General features: G+C 36.5%; 1 protein-coding gene across 1 annotated transcript; it reads right to left on the reverse strand.

The window, feature by feature from the left end:
• Nucleotides 1-1,093: 1,093 nt before the first annotated feature.
• On the reverse strand, nucleotides 1,094-22,540 carry LOC306848212 (endoplasmic reticulum transmembrane helix translocase-like). The gene is made up of 25 exons (XM_079382620.1): nucleotides 22,085-22,540; nucleotides 21,800-21,889; nucleotides 20,835-21,098; nucleotides 20,484-20,639; nucleotides 19,792-19,861; nucleotides 18,440-18,546; nucleotides 18,226-18,355; nucleotides 18,052-18,107; nucleotides 17,767-17,893; nucleotides 16,793-16,930; nucleotides 16,573-16,693; nucleotides 16,089-16,246; nucleotides 14,938-15,113; nucleotides 10,316-10,426; nucleotides 10,105-10,230; nucleotides 8,826-8,934; nucleotides 8,541-8,734; nucleotides 8,338-8,434; nucleotides 6,948-7,129; nucleotides 6,529-6,643; nucleotides 6,248-6,444; nucleotides 4,871-5,013; nucleotides 4,064-4,175; nucleotides 1,837-1,980; nucleotides 1,094-1,589 (listed from the first exon to the last, which is right to left on the reverse strand). The coding sequence occupies exons 1-25, from the start codon at nucleotides 22,379-22,381 to the stop codon at nucleotides 1,479-1,481; spliced, it is 3,531 nt and encodes a 1,176-aa protein (XP_079238746.1). The 5' UTR covers nucleotides 22,382-22,540; the 3' UTR covers nucleotides 1,094-1,478.
• Nucleotides 22,541-23,832: the final 1,292 nt, after the last annotated feature.

Genomic DNA, 23,832 nt, shown 5'->3' on the forward strand with positions numbered 1-23,832 from the left:
ACCTTCATGTCGACCGTGATGGTTCTTGGGAAGTGTAGTCTTGTTAGGTTATCGTGACATTACACACGACATGACGATTCTCATGTTTTGATTTGTGACACAGCTATTAGAAAAAGTCTGATAAACTAATATCTAATATAAAATGACCCTAACATAAAACATACACAAATTGCAGAGTCCACTTCATAACGCTCAACCTTCAAACCTGTAAGGAAAAATGTCAAACAAACATTTAATTTAATTTATAATTTTCCTGGAACAAATCTAGCTTGTTTCTCCTGAGTAATGCCTTCCTTTAGAGTAGAGGGGCGACCCAGGACGACTTAATTTTCAGATGAATGTATTATTATTAATACAATTGATATTAATATTATTAAAAACATATAACTTAAATAGTAAAAACAATGCATGAAATGTACACACATTTAATTTCCCCCTCAAACAAGTATTGTTTGTTTCCCAGTTTCTGTTTATAAAAGACACGATTATAGCAGAAGTACTGGCAGAAATATCAGATAGTCAACAAAGTTGAGAAGCACAGATTAAAGGTACATTTACAATCCTGTTATTTATGTCCTTGCATCCCATTTTTAAATATTTTAAATTTTTTCTTATATTTATTAAAAAAATTTAGTTGGTGCATAGAAAATAAATGTAAAATAAAACAATATTTAGTTTGACCTTTAAACTTGACAGTCAACATTTTCTGAAAATAAAAGCCCTCCTTTCCCTAAACTTTTTGTTTTATTTTTGAAAAATAATATTAATCTGGAGAAAATCTTCAGGCTCTATTTTCACTTTATGCCTGCTGAAATGTTGATATGAAGAAATTCCATTGACATACAGTATTTAATAACACACCACACCATGGGGTGCAATCGCATATCATGTCATTATTTGCATTCCTACATGTGATTTAAAGCTTTAAGTGACCATTGTAAAATAATGTACTTTCACCTTGCTTTCCTGAAAGTATTAGCTTATATAATATCATATATTGCTATGTTATTAGTACAAAATTAGCTTGTTCTCTAAAATTTAAGTCTTAATAAGAAAAAGGCATGGAAATAAAGAACACAACGACAGCTTTTTTTGGTCATTTATAAGTCTTTCTGAGATTTGTCTTTTTACAAAATGATGAAAACAAATCAAAATAAAACAAATAAACACTTCTTCAGAACGCCCCTGTCACAGCCGTGTGCCTCAAACGCACTCTCACCCTCAACACAATACTGTAGTTTTCTTGGCCTTCAGAGCAAAGGGGGTGGTTAAAGATGTCAGTAGAAAGAAAATGAAGCTAAACTATTAAGACAGAGAGGACAAGGAAACACTGGGGTGTGTACAGTATTGAGTTTCACATCCATCCTTTCGCATCTCTTAGAGTTTGCCACCAGTCAAGTACCGTGTTCCTGTAAAGCCCGTTCACAGTCTGGTCACGAGAGGCAGCAGCTGCTTTGGTGACTGTTGGCAATAACAGTTCATTTAGGCAACCTCAGGGTTCCTTTGCCCAGCAGGAACTGCAAAACTCTGTCCACCAACAGGGCGGCGACAAAATCCAAAACTAGGACCTGGGATATTATTAACTTAAACTGCAAAGAGAAAGAATATAAAAACATATTAGTCATAAATAGCTACACATGAGAGGTCAGCAACAAAACTGCAGCAAGTGCTTATAGTAAACAGAATGTCTGTTGGTGTGGACGCTAAAAGGGTTATATAATAATAGTTAGTTATCGTCGCTCTTGGTGTGAACAAGCCTTTACTGCATGCTTAAAATGCAAGCACGTTTCCACAGACAGTCTAGTATGTGAATAGTGTGGAGTATTGAACTCATACCTCAGTTGGAATATCCACTAAGGCGAACTGCTCATTGAATTCAGGTGAAGATCCCGTCAGAAGTCCTACTATGGCGAGCCCTGATATACCGATGCTCCACAGCAAGGGCCGATTCTCAGTGAGAGACTCCATGAAAGGATGGCCCTGAACAAGACAGTGTGTTGAATCTTAGGCTGCAGGTCTCAAATCTCATCTGTGTTTGCAGTGTTGTTACTGTTAACTAAAATTATTAAAGGGATAGTTGACCCAAAAATTAAAATTACACCATGATTTACTCACCCTCAAGCCATCCTAGGTGTAGATCACTTTCTTTTTTCAGATGAATACAATTGGAATTATATTAAAAAAATGTCCTGGTTCTTCTAAGCTTAATAATGGCAGTGAATGGGGGTCAGGATTTTGAAGCCCAACAAAGTGCATCCATCCATCATAAAAAGTTCTCCACACAAACGCATTGCTTCACTTCAGAAGGCCTTTATTAACCCCCCGGAGCCGTGAGGAGTACTTTTAAAATGGATGGATACACTTTTTTTGGCTTCAAAATCTCGACCCCCATTCACTGCCATTATAAAGCTTGGAAAGAACCAGGACATTGTTTAATGTAACTGATTATACAACCCGAATTCTGGAAATGTTGGGATGTTTTTTTAAATTTGAATGAAATGAAAACTAAAAGAATTTCAAATCACATGAGCCAATATTTTATATAGAACATAGATAACATAACAATTGTTTAAACTGAGAAATATTACAATTTTATGCACAAAATGAGCTCATTTCAAATTTGATGCCTGCTACAGGTCTTAAAATAGTTGGGATGGGGGCAGGTTTACCATGGTGTAACATCTTTTCTTTTCAAAACAGTTCAGAGTTCGTGGTCGTCTTTGACATATTTTTTGTTTAATGATGCGCCAAATGTTCTCTATAGGTGAAAGATCTGGACTGCAGGCAGTCCAATTCAGCACCCGGACTCTTCTACTATGAAGCCATGCTGTTGTAATAGCTGCAGTATGTGGTTTTGCATTGTCCTGCTGAAATACACAAGGCCTTCCCTGAAATAGACATCTGGAGGGGGGCATATGCTGCTCTAAAACCTTTATATACCTTTCAGCATTCATAGTGCCTTCCAAAACAGAAAGCTGCCCATACCACTTATGCACCCCCATACCATCAGAGATGCTGGCTTTTGAACTGAACGCTGATAATGCACGGGAAGGTCTCCCTCCTCTTTAGCCCAGAGGACATGGCGTCTGTGATTTCCAAAAAGAATGTCAAATTTGGAACAGTCCATTTTAAATGCGCTTTGGCCCACAGGACACGACGGCATTGTTGGACCATGTTCACATATGGCTTCCTTTTTGCATGATAGAGCATTAGTTGGCATCTGTAGATGGCACGGTGGATTGTGTTTACCGACAGTGGTTTCTGGAAGTATTCCTGGGCCCATTTATCAATGTCAATGACAGAATCATGCCGATGAGTGATGCAGTGTCGTCTGAGGGCCCGAAGACTACAGGCATCCAACAAAGGTCTTTGGCCTTGTCCCTTACACACAGAGATTTCTCCAGTTTCTCTGAATCTTTTGATGATGTTATGCACTGTAGATGATGAGATTTGCAAAGCCTTTGCAATTTGACGTTGAGGAACATTGTTTTTAAAGTATTCCACAATCTTTTCATGCACTCTTTCACAGATTGGAGAGCCTCTGCGAATCTTTACTTCTGAGAGACTCTGCCTCTGTAAGACCCTTTTGTAGCTAATCATGTTACAGACCTGATGTCAATTAACTTATTTAGTTACTAGATGTTCTCCCAGCTGAATCTTTTCAAAATGTCTTGCTTTTTCAGCCCTTTGTTGCCCCCATGCCAACTTTGAGACCTGTAGCTGGCATTAAATTTGAAATGAGCTCATTTAGTGGATAAAAGTGTAAAATTTCTTAGTTTAATCATTTGTTATGATCTCTATGTTCTATTGTGAATCAAATATTGGCTGATGTAATTTGAAAGTCTTTTAGTTTTCATTTTATTCAAATTTAAAAAACGCCCCAACATTTCCGGAAATTCGGGTTGTATTCGTCTGGGATGACTTGAGGGTGAGGAAATCTTGGGGTAATTTTAATTTTTGGGTGAACTATCCTTGGGTGAACTAACCTTTAAGTGCTACAAAGCATAACTTCATTATAAAGCATCATTATATGTGATTGATATCAAACTAACAATTAAAGTACCTTATAATTAATGGCAAATGTGGCCATTTGCATGGCCATGGACATGATGTATACAGTACTGTTAATGAGACTGGGCTCAAACTCTTTGTACAGGTCCACAAACTGATCTGCCCTGCAGGAGAGGAAAAAAAAGGAAAAGAGAGAGAGAGGTGAAACATGAAGCTAGATTGCAAATGTTATGAAAATCAAACACAAATGTGAACAATGACATCACATATAAGGAATGTCTGGTACGGACTGAACAGCCTAAAGAGGCATCCCACTAAAAGTGATATCCAGCAACCCTAAGTACATTCATTTTGAAAACAACATGTGCCATTGGCTAAAGTTTGGAGACAGTAAGATTGCTTTGGAAATAAATTAATACTTTTATTCATCAAGGGCACATTTAACTGATCAAAAGTCACAGTAAAACATTTATAATGTTACAAAAAAATTATATTTCAAATAAACGGTTTCTACAAAAATATTAATCAGCCGTTTTCAACATTGATGATAATAATCATCATATTAGAATGACTTCTGAAGGATCATGTGACACTGAAGACTGGAGTAACGATGCTGAAAATTCAGATTTCCAATTGAAGAGTAAATTACATTTTAAAATATATTCAAATAGAAAACATCTATTTTAACCAACAAACAATTTTACGTAAAAAATATTTACTATTTACTGTATTTTTGATCAAATAAATGCAAGTGTTACGAGAATTTTCTAAGATTTACGGCAGAATTCTTTTGTAAAGATACTGGGAAATCCCACTCGGCCCATTCATGTGATGATAAGTGTCCTAGTTCCATTCATACCTGGGTGGGCTTCTGCTCTGTGCCCCTCTGTACAGGTACACCAGACTGCAGAAGTGGACTGCAAACTGCAGCAGCACTGTGAGGACAGTGTACAGGTTGAAGATGTTCGGTAAAGGCCGCTCTTTGGACAGAGACTTCAACGGCTGAGGTGAAAAAAAATTCTTATTTAAAATTACATAGCGCCTTTCTGCACCTCAAGGTTGCTTTACATATAGCCTAACAAGTAGTTTTGTACATCCACGCAAGCAATATAGACACAAATACAATATAAACACATATAGCCATTATCCAAAGTGTATATTAATCAGATATGTTTTTAACTGACTCTTGAAAGCAGACAAAGATAGGATGGTACGGAGAGTAAGGGGTAATGAGTTCCATAATTTAGGAGCATTGAAACTAAATGACCTTCCACCTACAGCAGACAACCGAAAGCGAGGGATGGACAAAAGGCCAAGTTCAGAAGATCTAAGAGACCGGGGAGGACAGTATGGGTGAAGTAGATCAGCCAGATATGGTGGTGGAAAACCATTTAGTGCCTTAAAGCAGTAACTTTAAGTGAATACGCGATGCCAGTAACCAGTGAAGATCAACAAGGAGTAATGTGAGCAGAACGTCTGGTGGAGGGGAGGACTCTTGCTGCAGAATTTTGAACATACTGTAATCTTGCAATAAATTTTTTGGGGAAGGTCTGCAAATAAAGAATTGCAATAATCCAGACGTGATGTGATTAGCTGATAGTGAAATTTTTATTCATGCATTAGAGTAAGAGAAGACCGAAGATGTGCAATATTATGGAGGTGGAAGGAGGAGTTTTTAACAACAGTGGAAAAATGAGAGTAAAAAGATAAAGTTGAGTCAAATAAAACGCCATGATTATGGGCAGATGAGAAAGGTGAAACACAAATCCCATCAATGTCAAAAGACAGGTCCATTATTTTTACTGAAGTAGCAGAGCCAATCATCAATATTTCAGTTTAGTCATTATTTAGTTCAAGGAAATTCAGGGACATCCAATGTTTGATATCCCTGATACAAGAAGTGAGTGAGTCAGGTATGGATGGTGGTAAGCTGGTGGTAAGGTAAATTTGGATATTATCTGCAAAGGAATGAAATTGAAATCCATGCATGTGTATGATGTTATCAAGCGGATACGTATAAATGATGAACAGTAGAGGCCCGAGAACTGAACCTTGAGGAACACCCTGTGTCAGTGGAGTAGTGGCGGATTTACACCTTTGTATATTGACAAAATACTTTCTGATGCAGATATAGGAAATGAGCCAGGAAAGAGCTGAACCAGTGATACCGTTCACAGTCAGTGAATCTTGGTCCATAACAAACGACAAGCAGCTTGACAAAACATTACAGGCTCACCTTTGACCTTGAGATGAAGAGAAAGCAGCCGGCTAGCAGCAGGCCCTGAAGAGTCGCCTGAAAGTCGCTGAATTTGACCCCCTCCAGGTAAAGCACAGACTGACTGTAAGCCAGAACCAGAGCATTCAGCGCCAGGATCTTAAACATCTGCAGGGTGGTCACCAGAGTGCAGCGCCCCTGTTTAATCACGTGACAGACTGAAAATAGATGGGACAATGTTAGGCCAAATGTACAAAGGACTAAATGAGAGCGCAAGCTGATCTAAAACATGTGTTACTTACTGCACTGTATGGAGGACAGTTTAGAGGTGAATGGAGCAGCAATGGAGGCGTCGCCCAGTTTAACGACCTGAATCTGATCCTCTTCTAGCTCTCGCAGCACCTGACTGATCCTCTCCTGTGACACAAATCATTAATGCAACATATGGTTACATATTTTGGAGTAAATAGTACCAGCTTAATAGGCAAGGTTCACCCAATTTAAAAAATATTTTTTTTCCATACTATGGAAGTCAATGGCTACGATCAACTGTTTGGTTACCAACAGTCTTCAAAATATTCTTCTGTGTTCAAGAAAGAAACTTATACAAGTTTGGAACAACATGAGGGTGAGTAAATGATGACTGAATTTTCATTTTTGGGTGAACTGGTTAAATACTGACATTCAAAATGTAAACCACAATCAGACTTGAGCTGCTTACCTTCTGTGCAGCGAGCTGCTCCTCTCTCTGGGCCATCATTCTCTGTCTGGCTGCACGGGAGCTGAATTTGACCCCTGAACTCTGGACTGGGGGTCTGGGCTCCCCAGAGAAGAACTCTTTGTCTTTGCTTCTCCTCTTTTTCTCAGGCATGTGCTCTGGGGCATTAGCTAACAACGCCACACCTGGTAAACACAAAGGACGTGTTATGGTATGAGCACATTTACTGAATATCAACTATGTTAAACCTGACACATGAAATAATAGTCTGAAAACTGTTTTTATTATTTTTTGAAGTTGGAGAGTTTATTGGACCTTTGAACAAAATATAAACAAATCAACCTTTGTTAAGTATCATATCTGATGCATTATGAAAACAAAAAGGACATGTGTGCCATGACCTGATAGGGCATTTACTTGCTATAAAAATATGAACTATCAGTCAGATGACAGAAGGCATTTGGTAAATTGTGTACAACAATTGTAGGTATTGATCATGCTGATAATTTAGAGGTATATTTTGCTTTTCAAATATGATACAGTAGACTTTATAGGGTAGCCTTTATAGATTATGTTCCAGATTCAATACAAGAGAATCCGTGACATGCTGTCAATTGATGATGAAATTGTCTTTTAATTTTTAAAAAGAGCACAATTAATGCACTCATATTTGTGTTTAGAGCAGTGCCTCTCAACCAAGAGGATGGAGCCTACTAGGGGGCCTCAGCAAACTTCTAAAAGGGTCTAAGATCACACCAAATGATTTAAAATAAGTTAATGCAAGATATTTATCTTTTCACCCCCTCAAAAACTGTCTTTAAAGAAGCAGAGTTCCCACTTTTTAGAGCTGAATAAGTTAATTTAATAAAACCTTAAAATGCCAAGGGTATTTTTTATAATCAACATACATATATTTATGCCAAGGAATCCCAAACGACTGGAAAATTAGTTAAGTTAAAAAAACTTAAAACTACAGGAATCCTGAAATGTAATTATTTTAATTAATTTAACCTTCAATAATTATTAAAATCTAATCTATGGACACATTTAGTTTCTGTAAATTAAAAAAAAAAGTTGATTGATTGATGGAGGACCTGTCAAAGTTCATTCTAAATATAAAAGAAATGCTGTTCTAGAACAAAATTTAGTGCAAAGCGCACTACAAATTGAAAATTTGTCCCTTCGGGGTTATACAAATAACTGTACTCCTACAGTATGTAAAAAAATTAAAAAGTACAAAGTAAAAATGTTCCAGATTTTTTAAGAATTGGCTGCACACTAAGATTCCATTAGTAAGTGTCTTACTTTTCTTGCTTTAAACAAGACCAAGTGCAGGCCCAATTTACCATCGATGACATTCTGCTGACAAAGTTCAGCATGTTTAATGACTCACCTATGTGGGCATGCTTGAGTGCACCAACATCATTTGTACCATCTCCACACATCAGTGTAACGAAACCCAGTCCTTTCAGACTAGTTATGACAAACTCCTGCATAGACAGGAAAATCAACAGAGTTAACAATGCTGAACAACATTGAATACAGAGCGTGATAATTCAACTATCAGCAAAGGTTTATCAAACTTGTAAAGCTGACCTTCTGTTTAGGGCTGACACGAGCAAAGACTCGCACGTGAGGAAGCAGGGCGTTGAGTAAACTGGGTTCATAGGTCAACCTGGTCAATCCCTCTCCTGTCACACAGAGGTCATACCGCCTGACCAAATCTGAGACTGAGGAAGTAGGTAGAGAGAGGCACACACTGCCATCTATGGACACCCACTGCCATTCAGCTGCAAAAAATAGAGGCGATTCAGTGAGACGCTGATTTAAAATATGTTCCTCCAGCTCTTGTAGAGCAGTATTGTCAGGGATGTCACAAACCTTGATTGGGGCTTTGCTGCAGTATAACCGTGTGCTCCTTCTGGATGAAATGCAGCTCTCTGGCCACATGACACGCTGTTAGAGGGTTGTCACCTGTGATCATTACAACCTGTGGACAGAGAGTCTCACAAATGTTAGAAATACACAATTTAAATAACCTACAATAAAATATAATAAAACTAGAAACTACAATAAATGTTCTGGCAAGGATCTACAGAGCCCTGCGAAAGACACATTACACATTTAATCAAAATTGAGACTGAAATCATGAATTATCATGTGACAGACAAGTTTGGCTGAACTTAATCAGATTCTGTAAAAAAAAAAAGGGTGAAAATTTATATGAAATTACTTAACTTTTTAATAAATCACACGATCCTTCAGGAAACATGCAGATTTGCTGGTAAAGAAACACTTCCTATTAATGTTTAAAACTGCTTTTTTTCTGGAAATCCTGATAGACTTCGAATGAAAAAGTTCAAAAGAAAGGCATTTATTTGAAATATTTTTAAATACTGAGAATTGTTTTGTAACATTATGGTCCATTTAATTTGCCTTGCTGAATAAAACTATTAATTTCCTTTTAAAACCAAAAATATTACTGATACCAAACTTTTAAATGGTTGTATAAATGTTGGATTTATATATATTTATACATTATGTATATAAATTTCATTACGACTCATGATACAAATGTCAAATGCATAAATATAAGTGCAAATTAGTGATGCTTCCAAACTCCAAAACAAACACCCATGATGATTTCTAACAGTGAAAAATTGTCAATACTATGGCGATAGTACAGACATATTATCTGTTAACTAAATACATGTTAGCATATGGATAGGGATGTAACGATTAACCGTGAGCTGGTTGAAAATCAATTCAAATCGGTTGAGATGTCAAACAAACCGTGATACTGGAGTAGGAGTTTATATGAATGAATGGGGAACTGACTGTCTTTAGAAAAGTTTAAGTTTTCATCTTGCCTCTGAATGATGCAAATTAATGTAGAGTTCATAAGCTCAGCTCTGTTTTGTTTAAAGCGGTAACCCAGGAAACACTGTATCATTGCTGTTCATAAGCGCCATCTGCTGGAGAGAGTGAACCTGCGTCTCATTCAACTCGTCTGCTGTTTCGTTCGGTTATGTTTTATGTAGTATAGTTTCACAAAACTAAAGTCAGACCAAAAAAACTGCCCATGCTGCATATATGCTATATCTTTGTTTGGATGATGAGTGAATTGTTACATTCCTACATATGGAGTTAATTCACTCACTTGATGTGAGGCCTCTTGTATCTCTCTGATAACTGTCTTGCTGTCAGTCTTGAGAGGACAGGACACGACCATGAACCCAGCAAAGCGCAGGTCACACTCCAGCATGTCACGGCTCACCTCCCTCATCTGCACACACAACAGACTGTGATAAACAGCAGAGCAGGTGTAAATGTGATGTTCAGCATTTCATTCAGTGATCGCTGCTAAATACCTGCTGATGGCTCAGGTGGCCCATCTCTTTGTATCCCAGTGCGAGAACTCTGGCTCCCTCCCGTGACATTTCTCTGTGCACCTCGTCATAGCTGGCCGGACACTCAGAGAACTGAAAAACAACAGTGTCTATATTATTCATGACCACTAATCTATGGTACCTATTCGGTCGTCAGAAGTTATAATGCACAAAATAATTCACAAATTCAGGTCAAAATGGTAGCAAAAACTAACAGTTATGATATAACAATTCTTTGGTCTTCACTACAAGCAAAAATCACAGCCAAACAAACAAAGCAATTAGGTGTACATGATATAGTGAAATAAAACTGATATTGCGATATTACGGTGGCCGAGAAGTGCAAAACAAATCACGATTCTGAAAACAAAATAACAAATTACAAACGCAAATCTAAAAAACAAAATAACAATTCAGAAAACACAACAACAATTCCGAAAACATTATAACAAATCCGAAAACAAATTAACAAATCAGAAAACACAATGACAAACCAGAAAACAAATTAACAAGTCAGAAAACAATGACAAATCAGAAAACAAATTAACAAGTCAGAAAACACAATGACAAACCAGAAAACAAATTAACAAGTCAGAAAACAATGACAAATCAGAAAACAAATTAACAAATCCGAAAACAAATTAACAAATCCGAAAACAAATTAACAAATCCGAAAACAAATGAACAAATCCGAAAACAAATGAACAAATCCGAAAACATTAACAAATCAGAAAACAAATTAACAAATCAGAAAACACAATGACAAATCAGAAAACACAATGACAAACCAGAAAACACAATGACAAACCAGAAAACACAATGACAAATCCGAAAACAAATTAACAAATCCGAAAACAAATTAACAAATCCGAAAACAAATGAACAAATCCGAAAACAAATGAACAAATCCGAAAACAAATGAACAAATCCGAAAACAAATGAACAAATCCGAAAACAAATGAACAAATCCGAAAACAAATTAACAAATCCGAAAACAAATTAACAAATCCGAAAACAAATTAACAAGTCCGAAAACAAATTAACAAGTCCGAAAACAAATTAACAAGTCCGAAAACAAATTAACAAGTCCGAAAACAAATTAACAAATCTGTAAACAAATTAACAAGTCCGAAAACAAATTAACAAATCTGTAAACAAATTAACAAATCAGAAAACAAATTAACAAATCCGTAAACAAATTAACAAGTCAGAAAACAAATTAACAATTCAGAAAACAAATTAACAAATCCGTAAACAAATTAACAAATCCGTAAACAAATTAACAAATCCGTAAACAAATTAACAAATCCGAAAACAAATTAACAATTCAGAAAACAAATTAACAAATCCGTAAACAAATTAACAAATCCGTAAACAAATTAACAAATCCGTAAACAAATTAACAAATCCGTAAACAAATTAACAAATCCGAAAACAAATTAACAAATCCGAAAACAAATGAACAAGTCCGAAAACAAATTAACAAGTCCGAAAACAAATTAACAAATCCGTAAACAAATTAACAAATCCAATCCGAAAACAAATTAACAAATCAGAAAACAAATTAACAAATCAGACAAAACGGAAGAGGTAGGTATAGTTGGAGACAGCGCCATTGGTTTGGGAATAGCTAAAATTCAACGTAGCACAAACCATAAGGCTAAACCTGGCAAGTTTGGTATCGATGGACTCGGCAACGATTCAGGAGACTAAAAAGGTGACTCCTGTGAAAATATGTCAACCCCACCCAAAGTTATAAGCATGTGAAAATTTTATTTTACCACTAGGTGGCGCTGCTTCAAAACTTCTCAGGCTCCTTCAGGGCATCGTGCTGATGACCCATACCAAGTTTCGTAACGATACGTTAATGCGTTTGTAAAATATAGCATTTTACTACAAAATTCAACATGGCTGACGCCCAAAATGGCTGATATGGGAAAATTGGATATGGTTGGACTCGGCATGATGCACTGAATCCAATGAGACCAGTTTTGTGATTTTTTGGCCAAACCATTCACAAGTTATAAGCAAAAATATTCATTTTTCATATCTCCTGACCACTAGGTGACACAGTGCTGAAACACTGCAGGTAGCCTCAGGTCATGCTTGTTATAACACACTAGTGTTGTCAAAAATATCGATATTTCAATAAATATCGATACTGAAATATCTGAACGGTACCAATATTAATTTCCCGAAGTATCGATACACCGACAACAACAACAAGCGTGGACAAGCACCACACGTGACCGCACTCGTCTCCTTCGCTCTGGTTAAATAGCAAAAGTGGAGTGAATAGAAAGATGACTGCTCTGGTTGTTAAAGAACACAGCAGGAGCGCTATCTGTAGGGATCTATGATCTCCGCGATGCAGAGAACGCCACGGAATCCAGTCATAAACACGGAATTTACAGTTTAACGTCAAAGTTTGGATGAATTCATCAAAAGTAGGTCATTACACTTAAATCAAATCGCGATATGGACTAGTATCTGTAAATATTAAGCTGCAAAAGTGGATTTAAATATGAATCCTGCATGTTCTGCGCGTCTCTGTGTGAATGTGCTGCAGGTGCGGTTGTGTTTATGTGGCGCTCGCGGTGATTTCAGCGTCTGCCGTCTCAATGAGGACATAAATACATCAACAATATCTCCAGAACTGATCTGAAAGGCACTTTACGAGCATTTTACCATTTAATTTGAGTAAAACTAGCATCATATCATACACACACAGAACTTTAGAAGTATTCACGGCAACCCGTCAAAATAAAAGTTCGGTTTAACTTAGCCTATTAAAGACCGTGTGCCAGAAATAGGCTATATTACTATTATTTAGTAGAATGTACATAATACTACTACTTACTACTACTGTTAATTTTTTTAAAAGAAATAATCACAAAATATTTTAATTTTAATAGTAAATCACCTTCATTTGCCAAAAATGTAAATGTTTAATTTTCATTAATTCAAATATAAATTAATTAAAATAGTTTTGTGCCTTCATCTGATATCCAGTAAAATTTAAATACACAACACAGAATTTCTGAGGGGGAAAACACATTTCATAAGGCTACTGTAAGAATAAATAAAAATTGTTTGTATGCATTCAAATAATAGACATGCTAAAACACAGAATTTGGTAACAATAAAACATAAGGTGAGAAAAAATAAAACATTTCATACGGCCCTAAACGTATCATTTTTGTTACACTTTTAATAAATTAAATGTTAAATTGTATAATTTTCATGATTTTAATGAATTAGACATGCTTTTAGATTAATAGCATTTAATTTGACCATTAAAAAAAAAAAAAAAAAGAGTCCAGAAAAATTCAAACGGAAAAAAAAACGGAATCCAGAAAAATTAAAATGGAAAAATTGAATGTAGAAAAAAATAAAACGGAATTTGGGGAAAAATAAAACGGATTTCATAGGGCCCTATATCTGGAAATATTTTGGTTATGAAGCAAATGAGAATATCAACAAATAGAACTTTAATCAGATTTTAATTTGTACATGTATTAGTAAACGTTAGTTTCAATTAACATTTAACTAAGATTAATAAAAGATTAATAAATAAATCAACAAATGCAGTACCTCAAGACATTTTTTTATATAAAATATACCGCATGTTCTCGACTTGTTACATTTATCTTTAAATTAAAAAAATTACCCCCTTAATATTGTGGCAGTTTTTTTCACCGTGGTATCGAAAATGGTATCGAATATCGATATTTTTCAAGGTATCGTATCGAAGTTAGAAATTCCAGTATCGTGACAACACTATAACACACACCAAGTTTAGTCTCACCCTTGTGGAGATATAAGCTCAGATCCATTTTTGCGTGCTTTTCGGCAAATTCGTTAGTGTGATATTTGAGAATGCTTGGATGAATCGACTTGAATTCCATAACTTTTTGCCAACATGGTCTGTAGATGATCTGAGCCCATTTTGGTGAGAATCGGACGAATCCGACAAAGTAAACTAAACCTTACGATTTTTGAATTTTGGACTTGATTCGACTCGGCTTGAGCCAAGGATTCAGAGGAAAAAATTATTTTCATTTTGTGGCTTACGGTTCAAAAGTCATTAGCATAAAAAAAACAAAAATTTGGACTAGTGGTGGCGCTAGAGAGTTTGAGTTAGAGACTCCAAATTTGGTGTGGTTACTATTGACAGTATCATCTATCAGTGTGCCCATTTTTGATAGACTAATCAATTTTACAACTTTCCCGCAACCGGTTCTATGGGCTGCCATTGACTTCCGGCGGAAGAAACGGAAGAAGAAGAATAATAAGAACGCTAACGATAACAATAGGTGCCTACACCTTCGGTGCTTGGCCCCTAATTATTATGATATGGTGCTTCTCAGAGCAGCTTGGTTCATTTACTATGAATCAACTGTTCTGAGATGCTGAAACCAACAATATTCTCAAACTGCTCTCAAAAGTGACTAAAGTGTGTGAGGGAGCAGAACTAAAAATGCGCATGTTAGCAGTGTTATCATTCAGTGTTTGCAAGAGCAGGCACAGATCTGCGGTAAAATGCAGAACTAACTATCAGCAGTGTACCAGACATGTACCTAAGGATCAAAAGAGATGCTCACCATGTCCTTCAGGGTCTCTGGTGCCCCTTTAACGGTTGAGATATAGCAGAGTTCAGTGGAGCCCATCCGCTCATATGACGCCAGCACTGACATCCTCTTCAGAGCACTAGCAAAATGAAACCTCTGATGGATCTTCAGCCCCGGAGTCTTTATACTGCGAGAAAACACCTTCTCGTCTAAATAAAGCGACAGAAACCGTGTCACACATCAAAAATTCAAGTGTATCTACAATGTGTTCTGTCAATTACTCAAAATGATTCAAACCTTTTCTGACATTTTCACAGTTAAAAATATTTTTTTCAATATTTTACTGAAATAAAACAGAAGATGATGAAAATTTACTAAATTGTAGTAACTAGGGATGCAAGATAAGTAACTGCTTCTCTCTACAAATTGTCTGTGATATTTGCTTACTGGTTATTTATCCTGAAAATGTTTATTTCCTTTATTTTTTTCCCATTTAACATTTGTATTATCTTGTATTGGTAACAAGGCTCTACAAGCTTTCATGTATTGGGTTGCCAGATGTCAAGAGCTTAAATCTGAGCTTTGTTCAAATTTTTTGAATTGATACATTTTTTCGTCCGGTGTTTTACTTAATCTCCTCAATCTGGTAACTATGAGAAGACACTTTCTTCACTGAAAAGAGAGAGAACATGAATGTTGGAGTTTAGCAAGCCCCACTGGCATATTCCGCTCAAACGAAAGCTACTTAGTGGCATCAAACCTTCTCAGTGATGATCTGGAATAAATCTAAACATGAGCTTGACGGTACTGTTTGCGATTGTGGTTGCTGAATAGATGCACTTATGCAACCTCTGTGCCACAATAAAAAATCATTTTTGTTATTGTTTTAATAGAAAAACATTAATTTGGAATTGTTAATACTAAAAAGTTCACAGGTTTAGTATGTGAGAGAAACTTCTTGCTTTACCAGTTTTCATAATGTAGGCTAAATATAATAAATCAGGAAACTAGATGATGTAGATTAACCCAAGGATACAATTTGATGTTCTTTTGACGTTCTTTGAAAGTATAATAATTCTAACTAAATGTAAAAAAATTCTCAAATGACAATATCGGGATTATAAATTGAGCAAAATCCTTATAACGCAGCCTTAAATGTAACGATCATATGTAGTGAATCAGACCTTTAGTGAGGGTCCAGTCTGCTGCGGTCAACATGGCCTTCTCCAGCGGATCGCCCACCAGTTGTCCATCATCTAGTGTGACCAGCGAATGACACGTAGCCACCACCCGATGAGTGTCCACTGGAATATCTGACACTGGCGTCACTTGTTTCCCATCTCTAAGGAAAAGAGGAACAGAAAAGTTGGGTAATCATAGTTCAATAATGGTGAACAGAAACTACATCAAACACACTTTTTGTGGACGTTTCTAAGACTTTCGAAAAAGGAAAAAATATAGAGACTGATTACGTTGGTCAAAAGAGAGAAAGATGTCAAGCTGCATTAACTATTTTTCTGTAGTTTAACGCCAAGGTACTATGTATAGGTAATATGTATGTTGTAATAGGTAATAACTGTGGAAAGACGTGATCCACGTCTGTGATCACAAGCAATGAAGGAAGACCATTTTTAATGATCTTGATTTCACAAGATGTTCAGGCTTTACCGGAGTCCTGCGACACCTCGAACTACCAGGCTGTCGCTTGTCAGGGTGCCAGTCTTGTCGAAACAGCAAATCTCCACTTTCCCAGCGAAGGGGATTCTGAAAGGTTCTGTGCAAAACACATCTATAAGAGAAGAATTTGAGAGAATAAGTGAGAGAAGGGAGAGGAGATGAGAGAGTGAGATAAGGTTACGACTATGTTGAATCCAGTGCAGTCACTCACAGAGTTTGGCCAGGGCTATGAGAGATGTGTTAACGGCCAGTGAGAGCTCTATGGGTAATTCGGGAGGCACCACTGACGTGAGGATCAGAGTGCACTCCAGAAACAGCTTATACTTGTTTCTGCTCAGGTCCTTTGTCCCTGGAAGGCACAGAGAGTGAAGTATGAGACAGCTGATACATAATATGTAATGCTCCTCTAGGACCAAGGATAAAACAGTAAAAACATATGCTGTTGATATGCGAGCAATTGCATACCATGTATGCGCAAATAAAACATATACTACCATACAACGGTTTTGAGGTCAGTACGATATTTTTTTTTAATGAATACTTTTATTCTGCAAGGATGAATTAAATTCATAAAAAGTGTTAAAAAGGTTAGTTACAAAAGGTTTCTATTTAAAATGTATCATAAGCTATTTTCATCACTGATAATAATAATAATGATGATAATCATTGAAAATAATAAAATATTAATATGATTTCTGAAGGATTATGTGAAGCTGAAGACTGGAGGAATGATGCTGAAAATTCAGCTTTATCATCACAGGAATAAATTACATTTTAAAATATAACACAATAGAAAACAGTTATTTAAAATGGTAATAATATTTCACAATATTACCATTTTACTGTATTTTTTCATTAAATAAATGTAGCCTTGGTGAGCGTAAGAGACTTCTTTAAAAAAAAAAAATAAAAAAAAATTTTTTTACCAAAACCAAAACTTTTGAATGATAGTTTAAGTAGAAAACACAAACAAATTTTAAAAAAAGATAAAGTTGCTTGGAAGGTACGAATAGCCAACAGAGATTTGTATAGATACATAAAACAACAGGAAATAAGTGAAACAATAAATGTGTTACTGCAAAACAGAAATGTGCAAAACAACACTTTCAAAATGGACTAGTCTCCTTAAAGAAGCAGTTTACACAAGATATAAGGTATAAGAAATATAATATGAATGTGACTCACCTTCGACCCAAACATACGCAGCTGCTGCGATGGCAAAAACCAACAGGAAAAGGATGAAGATAAACGTCTCCAGGTTGTTGGCCGTTACCCTCTTCACACCAAACAGAATTGTTCTTAATAATTTGCCCTAAAAACAACAACAACGTGTTAACATTTCTCACACACGCATTGTGACTCATTTTTCATCATTCCTCTCTGAATTGCCTCCTGTCGATATTTCACTGACCTTGCAAATTGTCCTAACAAATGTCTTTCAAAAACATGTCACTTGATCAAGCACCTCACCTGAGAAGTGTAGAACCCCGTCCGCAAAACATACGCAACACAGCCATTGTCTACAGCTGTGAAAAAAACAGAAAACGAGGGAGTATAATTACATATACAAATTTTAAGGGGACCTTTATACTTGGCATTAGAGCTAAAGGTTCTCGAGGACCAATCTCATCTGTGAGTACTAACGTTTCAGGCCTGCACTGGCTCGGAGAGGCGGGCTGTGCTGAACCACTTTGGTGCCTCCAGAGATGACGTGAAGACGGGAGTCTGTCTGCAGGTCCAGGATCCTGTCAGGGTCCAGGTCCTCTACAGGCTCCTAAAGACACAGCATAGCTAATCAGAGACAGCAGATTTTCTTGAAGTTGGCTGCTGATTCTGTGACGAGAGCAGCCAGACGCACCTTCATCTGAGGCACAGACTCTCCCGTGAGCATGGCCTCATCCACAATGCAGCGGCCTCTCAGTAGCAGCACGTCACAGGGAACCAAGTTATCCTGAGGAGAACGTCCTGCGATGACATGAGAAACAGACGTCCATTCATACGCTCGTAATTATTAGATTTCCATTTCTACTGGATGTTCGATGAAGTCAGTACTAGTGTAGTAACAACAGGTGTAGATCATCACATTAATTACGAATGCGTGACAAGCAGAAGCCAAATACTTTATATCTTCATTTTGAACAATATAGTCTACCATACCATTAGGGGTTGGTATGTTGTTGAAAGAAGTCACTTATGCTCATTTGATCAAAAATACAGTAAACATAGTAATATTGTAAAATATGAATTCAATTTAAAATAACTGTTTTCTATCATTTCTATAATACTCTATATCATTTCTATTCTATAATAAATGTAATTTATTCCTGTGATGCACAGCTGAATTTTCAGCATCATTACTCCAGTCTTCAGTGTCACATGATCCTTCACAAATCATTATAATATGCTGATTTGCTGCTCAAGAAACATTTCTCATTATTATTAATGTTGAAAAAAGTTGTGCTGCTGAGCATTTTTTTATAAAAACTGAGATAACAATTTTTTGATGAATAGAATGTTCAAAAGAAAAGCTTTTTTGATAATAGAAATCATTTAAAATATTACAGAAGTAAAATTTATAAAACAGTTCACTTGAAATGCGAGTATGCTATCCATTTTTAAATAAACATGCAAAGATATGCCGTCTCAAATAGAGATCATGATTCTCCCACAATTTTTAACTGAACTAAAAATAACGTGTGACCAAATATTACTGTTTATTTAAAAGTGTTCATTACTGGATGAATCAGCGTTTTTGAACAAATCTCTTGAATGAATTCATTTTTTAAGTCACTCTTCAATGCAATTGACGAACATTATTTGAAGCGCCAGACAGTTATTTTCAAAAAGGGATTTGCTCTATTGTGATCACTACCATAGACATCAATGTTTGTCTCTGAACTATAAACTTTCATCTCAGGATTTCTGAGATAAAATGAATGACTGTAAGACTGTGTAGTAGAAAAGACTGCTTGTAAAGCTGTTTCTTATTACCTAACCATTCTAACTGTCTGCTCTCTCTGTGTCAGCAGCAGCATGAAACACAGATTTGAATGTTCCAGAAATACTTTTTCAAAGGTTTAATAAACACGGGCAAATCGTTGTCCTTTAAAAATGGAATTGCATGAGTGTCTGAATCGAAATTGTGGCCTTTTAACGATTTATCATGCAGCTCGACTGTACACCATTATATACAGATTCCATGAAACTCACCAACTGAGACAATGTCTCCAGGAACTAGTTCATCACTGGATACAGGCCTCCATTTTCTGTTTCGATAGACCTGTTACAGATGAAAAGAGCCCTAATTATACATCTTAATCTTATTCTAAATTACTGTTTATAAACTAATCAATAAAGTAAGATAGGGTGTCCCATATCTTGAAGACAGTCATGGTAAGATCAGCCTATTATTACTAAAGTAAAGCAAAGGTCATGCTCCATGAAGATATTTTGTAGGCCTAAATTTCCTACCATAAATATATCAAAACTTAATTTTTGATCAGTAATATAAGAACTTCATTTGGACAACTTTTAATGGTGATTTTCTCAATATCTAGATTTTTTTTGCACCCTCAGATTCCAGATTTTCAAAGAGTTGTATCTCAGCCAAATATTATCCTATCCTAACAAACCACACATCAGTGGAAAGCTTATTTATTCAATTTTGACCCTTATGATTGGTTTTGTGGTTCAGGGTCACATACATAGTCCCTGGCAAGCAAACAATAACAGAAGGTTTTCTATTGTAGCTGTGCTTATATGTTACTATATTGTGGATGATATGCACTGTACTGACCAATCAGAAGACAGAAACAGCACTATGTGCTTTATAAAGAACATTTCAATAAGAGTTAGTAGACGAACATTTAATTACAGTTCAACCAGAACATTACGGCAGTTACCTGGATCATGTAAGGTTTGTTCCCCATTCGGCGGATTTCTGACATGTTCCTCATCTGCTGCTGCACCAGAGACGCTTCAAACGCCACAAGCATGAAGAGCGTAAAGACGCTGTAGTACCAGTACTCATCCAAACACCACAGACCCACACAAAACACCTGCAGGGGGACAACAACATAAAGTTCATACCAAACTCACAGGCTGGTGTTTCACAGTCCTGGATCCAGGATGAATATTCAATGCTGTTTTCATTGGTAAAAAGCCTTCGGGACCGGGTTTGAGAACCACTGCCATTATACGATTTCTAGTACACTCATGCATTTATTATCAAACCGCATGCTCTGCAGACGAACCTGGAAGACAAAGAAGGGTGCTGTGGCTCTCTCCTTGAAGAGCTCCAGGAAGTCGGGCACCACCATCTCTGCACGATTGGTGCCATAGCGCTTCTCTGCAGCCCGTAACTGATCCTCCTCCTGATAGCCTTTCCAGTTTTGGAAATGACTTATGGGAAAGTTGATCGGAAATGCCACCGGCAGAAAGCATTTCTTCTCCTTGTTGTCGTACACATAACAGATCTTCTGGAACTCAAAGGACAGGATTTCCGCTCCATCCTCATCCTGCACAAAACAAAAAAAAAAGACTTTTTTTTAATTATCATGGCTTTTCTGGTTGTTCATGATTTCCAAATAAGGATATTTTGTCTAAATGCTTCAAAATCTTTCATTTAAAAAAAAAAAAAGTTTAAAAGTTTCCATGCCTGACAATTTCAGTTTTTGAAACGGTTTGACTGTGACACCTGTATAATAAAATTTGAGACCCTACAAAGCATCATATCACATTAAATACAATGATCTTAATCTGAATACTAAAACAGCTATTATTGCATTATATTATTTTTACACTATTTATTTTATTCTCTGATGATCTTGTTTTTTTTAGATTTGTACTTAATATGAAAATCGGGGACTTTTGTAGTACTTCAGTAGATTAACACACACAAAAAACTTGGATATTATTACAAAAGGCTAAAATAGTCACACTCTTGATTTTCACGGTTAAAAATGACTGCCATAGGCAATGAAACAGAAATATGAAAAATATGAAAACACGTAGCAATTTTTTGGGGGGTACAATCTACAAATTAGCCAAAATGAAAAAGTCTTTGATAATGTAAAAATATGCATCCAAATTCAAAAGCTACAGAAAGCAAACACTCTTATAAACAACTAAGGAAAACAAATCCCAGTGAACCCTAAGCATGAACCCTAAATGAAGAATACCAGCAGAAAAGAAACGCCAGGAAAAAATAAGATCTCACCTTATCCCTCAGAAGAGGCACCAATTCAGCTGAACCATTGTTGGGTGTTGGTATAACTTTTGCAAAGGTGGCTTTGGTTGGATCAGACTCCTGTTGAAAATATAATGGCATGATTACAGTCAGCTTACTGTGCAAAATGATGAGATGTCCCAAACATATGGCTGGATGAATGACTTACTAACTGCAGTCAAACCAAACCCAATAAAAGCGATCATTCAAACCTACTGGTTATTGAAAATAACATTTATATTCAGTGTTTGCATTGCACACATATGTTTTTATCACCTTGGAGCAGGTGAGCCAGCAGTGCGCGTGCACGGACCAGTAGCCAGAGAGCACTGTCAGGACGTGCGCGATCCCGAGAGCGGCGAGCGCGAGCAGACCGGCCTCAGCGTACTCCGCAGCTCCGTAAACCTCTAACCACGCGTATAAGCAGCCCGGGTAGAGGAGGAGGAACGGGAATACCGTGCCGTGCAGAACGCGTGGCCTGCGGCTGTGGAGAGACACGGATCTCACCAGATCATCGCTCGGGGCGCGCGTCTGCGTCCTCCCGTCCGCGGACATGTTTTTAGCTTCGTCCATTCTAGAGCGTGCCTTCCTCCGTCGACCCTCCTACTCTCCACCTCCTCCTTGCAGGTGCTGATGGTTAAAAGGCAGCTTCACACCGGCCCGTTGTCTGCCCACTCCACAGATTCCTCAAAAATTTCAGATACAAACGACAGCTTCCGCATACGCAAACACGCACGCCGGTGACGCAATATCCGGTACATGTCCATCCTTGCCAGGAGATTTTTCGGATTGACAGAAAATTTCATATGGAAATTATATTATTAAAAAAAGTCAAATCAAATGCCATGGCATAGTTAAAGAAAAGACATATATTGCACGACTGTTAAAGTATTATTTGGTGGTTCTTTATACATAAATAAAATGGTCTAGCTCCAAAACATTGTTTTACTTAATAAATTAGGCCTACTTCAAACTAATAATTTGTGACTCTTGACCAATGACCACAAACCCATTCATAAGGGTCAATTTTTGGAAATTGGGATTTATACACAAGCTTTCCATTGACGTATGGTTTGTTGGGACAGGACAATATTTGAGATGCAACCATTTAAAAATCTGGAATCTGAGGGAGCAAAAAAAGAAATAAAATCGAGAGAAATTCGCCTTTAAAGTTGTCTAAATGTTCTTAGCTATGCATATTACTAATCAGAAATGAAGTTTGATATATTTACGATAGGAAATTTACAAAATATCTTGGAACTTGATCTTTACTTCATATCCTAATGATTTTTGGCATAAAAGAAAAATCGAAAAACAAAAATCGTCTGTATATATATATATATATAGCATTATCAAAGACTATTTCATCTTATCTGATTTGTTAATTGTATTTTTCATATTTCCCATTCATTTCTTATAATGGCAGTCATTTTTGACCATGAAAATCAATATAATTAAATACGTTAATAGGTGAAATTTTAGTAAATTTTCAATTGAAACACTTTGTCCATATTTAATAAAAGAGAAGTCAAATGCATTTGTGTGAGAGCACGATATCGTGCTTTCTCTTTGCCATGCAAACTCACTTCCAGTTCTTACATTTCTATATTATGCTAAAAATAATAAGAGTGACAGGGTTTTTAAAACTAGTCTTAAAGATACCTCTGATGGCACAGATAAGCTGCTTTCTACGGAGCCCCTAAGAGCTCCGTAGCTTTCCTCGTTAATGAATGAGTATTACGTTTTTACCGTTGTTCTTTTATCGTGTTTCTTGTATCTAATGTACATTAAAATGAATAATAAAGAAAATAAATTAATCAACACAGCAGCAGATAAGTATCGCTGGTTAACCGATCTTCTTTCAAACAAAATACGACAATGAAAAATGTGACTTTAAAGAATTCCTTATCTTCGAAGCCACGCCCATTAGTTCACGCTACCCGTGATACGACCAATAAGATCAGCGCAAGCGTAAATATTGACCAATCGAATTCCTCCGGCGAGAGCGCGGACGTTCTCTTTGC

This window comes from Barbus barbus (assembly GCF_936440315.1).
Source record: "Barbus barbus genome assembly, chromosome: 3".
NCBI classification, from domain to species: domain Eukaryota; kingdom Metazoa; phylum Chordata; class Actinopteri; order Cypriniformes; family Cyprinidae; genus Barbus; species Barbus barbus.

What these genes read in the sequence shown, in the direction of transcription:
- LOC306848212 (XM_079382620.1), bottom strand. Translation starts at nt 22,381, where the DNA reads ATGGACGAAGCTAAAAACATGTCCGCGGACGGGAGGACGCAGACGCGC. An exon ending in GCTGGCTCACCTGCTCCAAG is followed by an intron (nt 21,890 to 22,084) that starts GTGATAAAAACA and finishes TATTTTCAACAG; the next exon opens with GAGTCTGATCCAACCAAAGC. An exon ending in CATTTGCCATTAATTATAAG is followed by an intron (nt 1,981 to 4,063) that starts GTACTTTAATTG and finishes TGTCTTGTTCAG; the next exon opens with GGCCATCCTTTCATGGAGTC.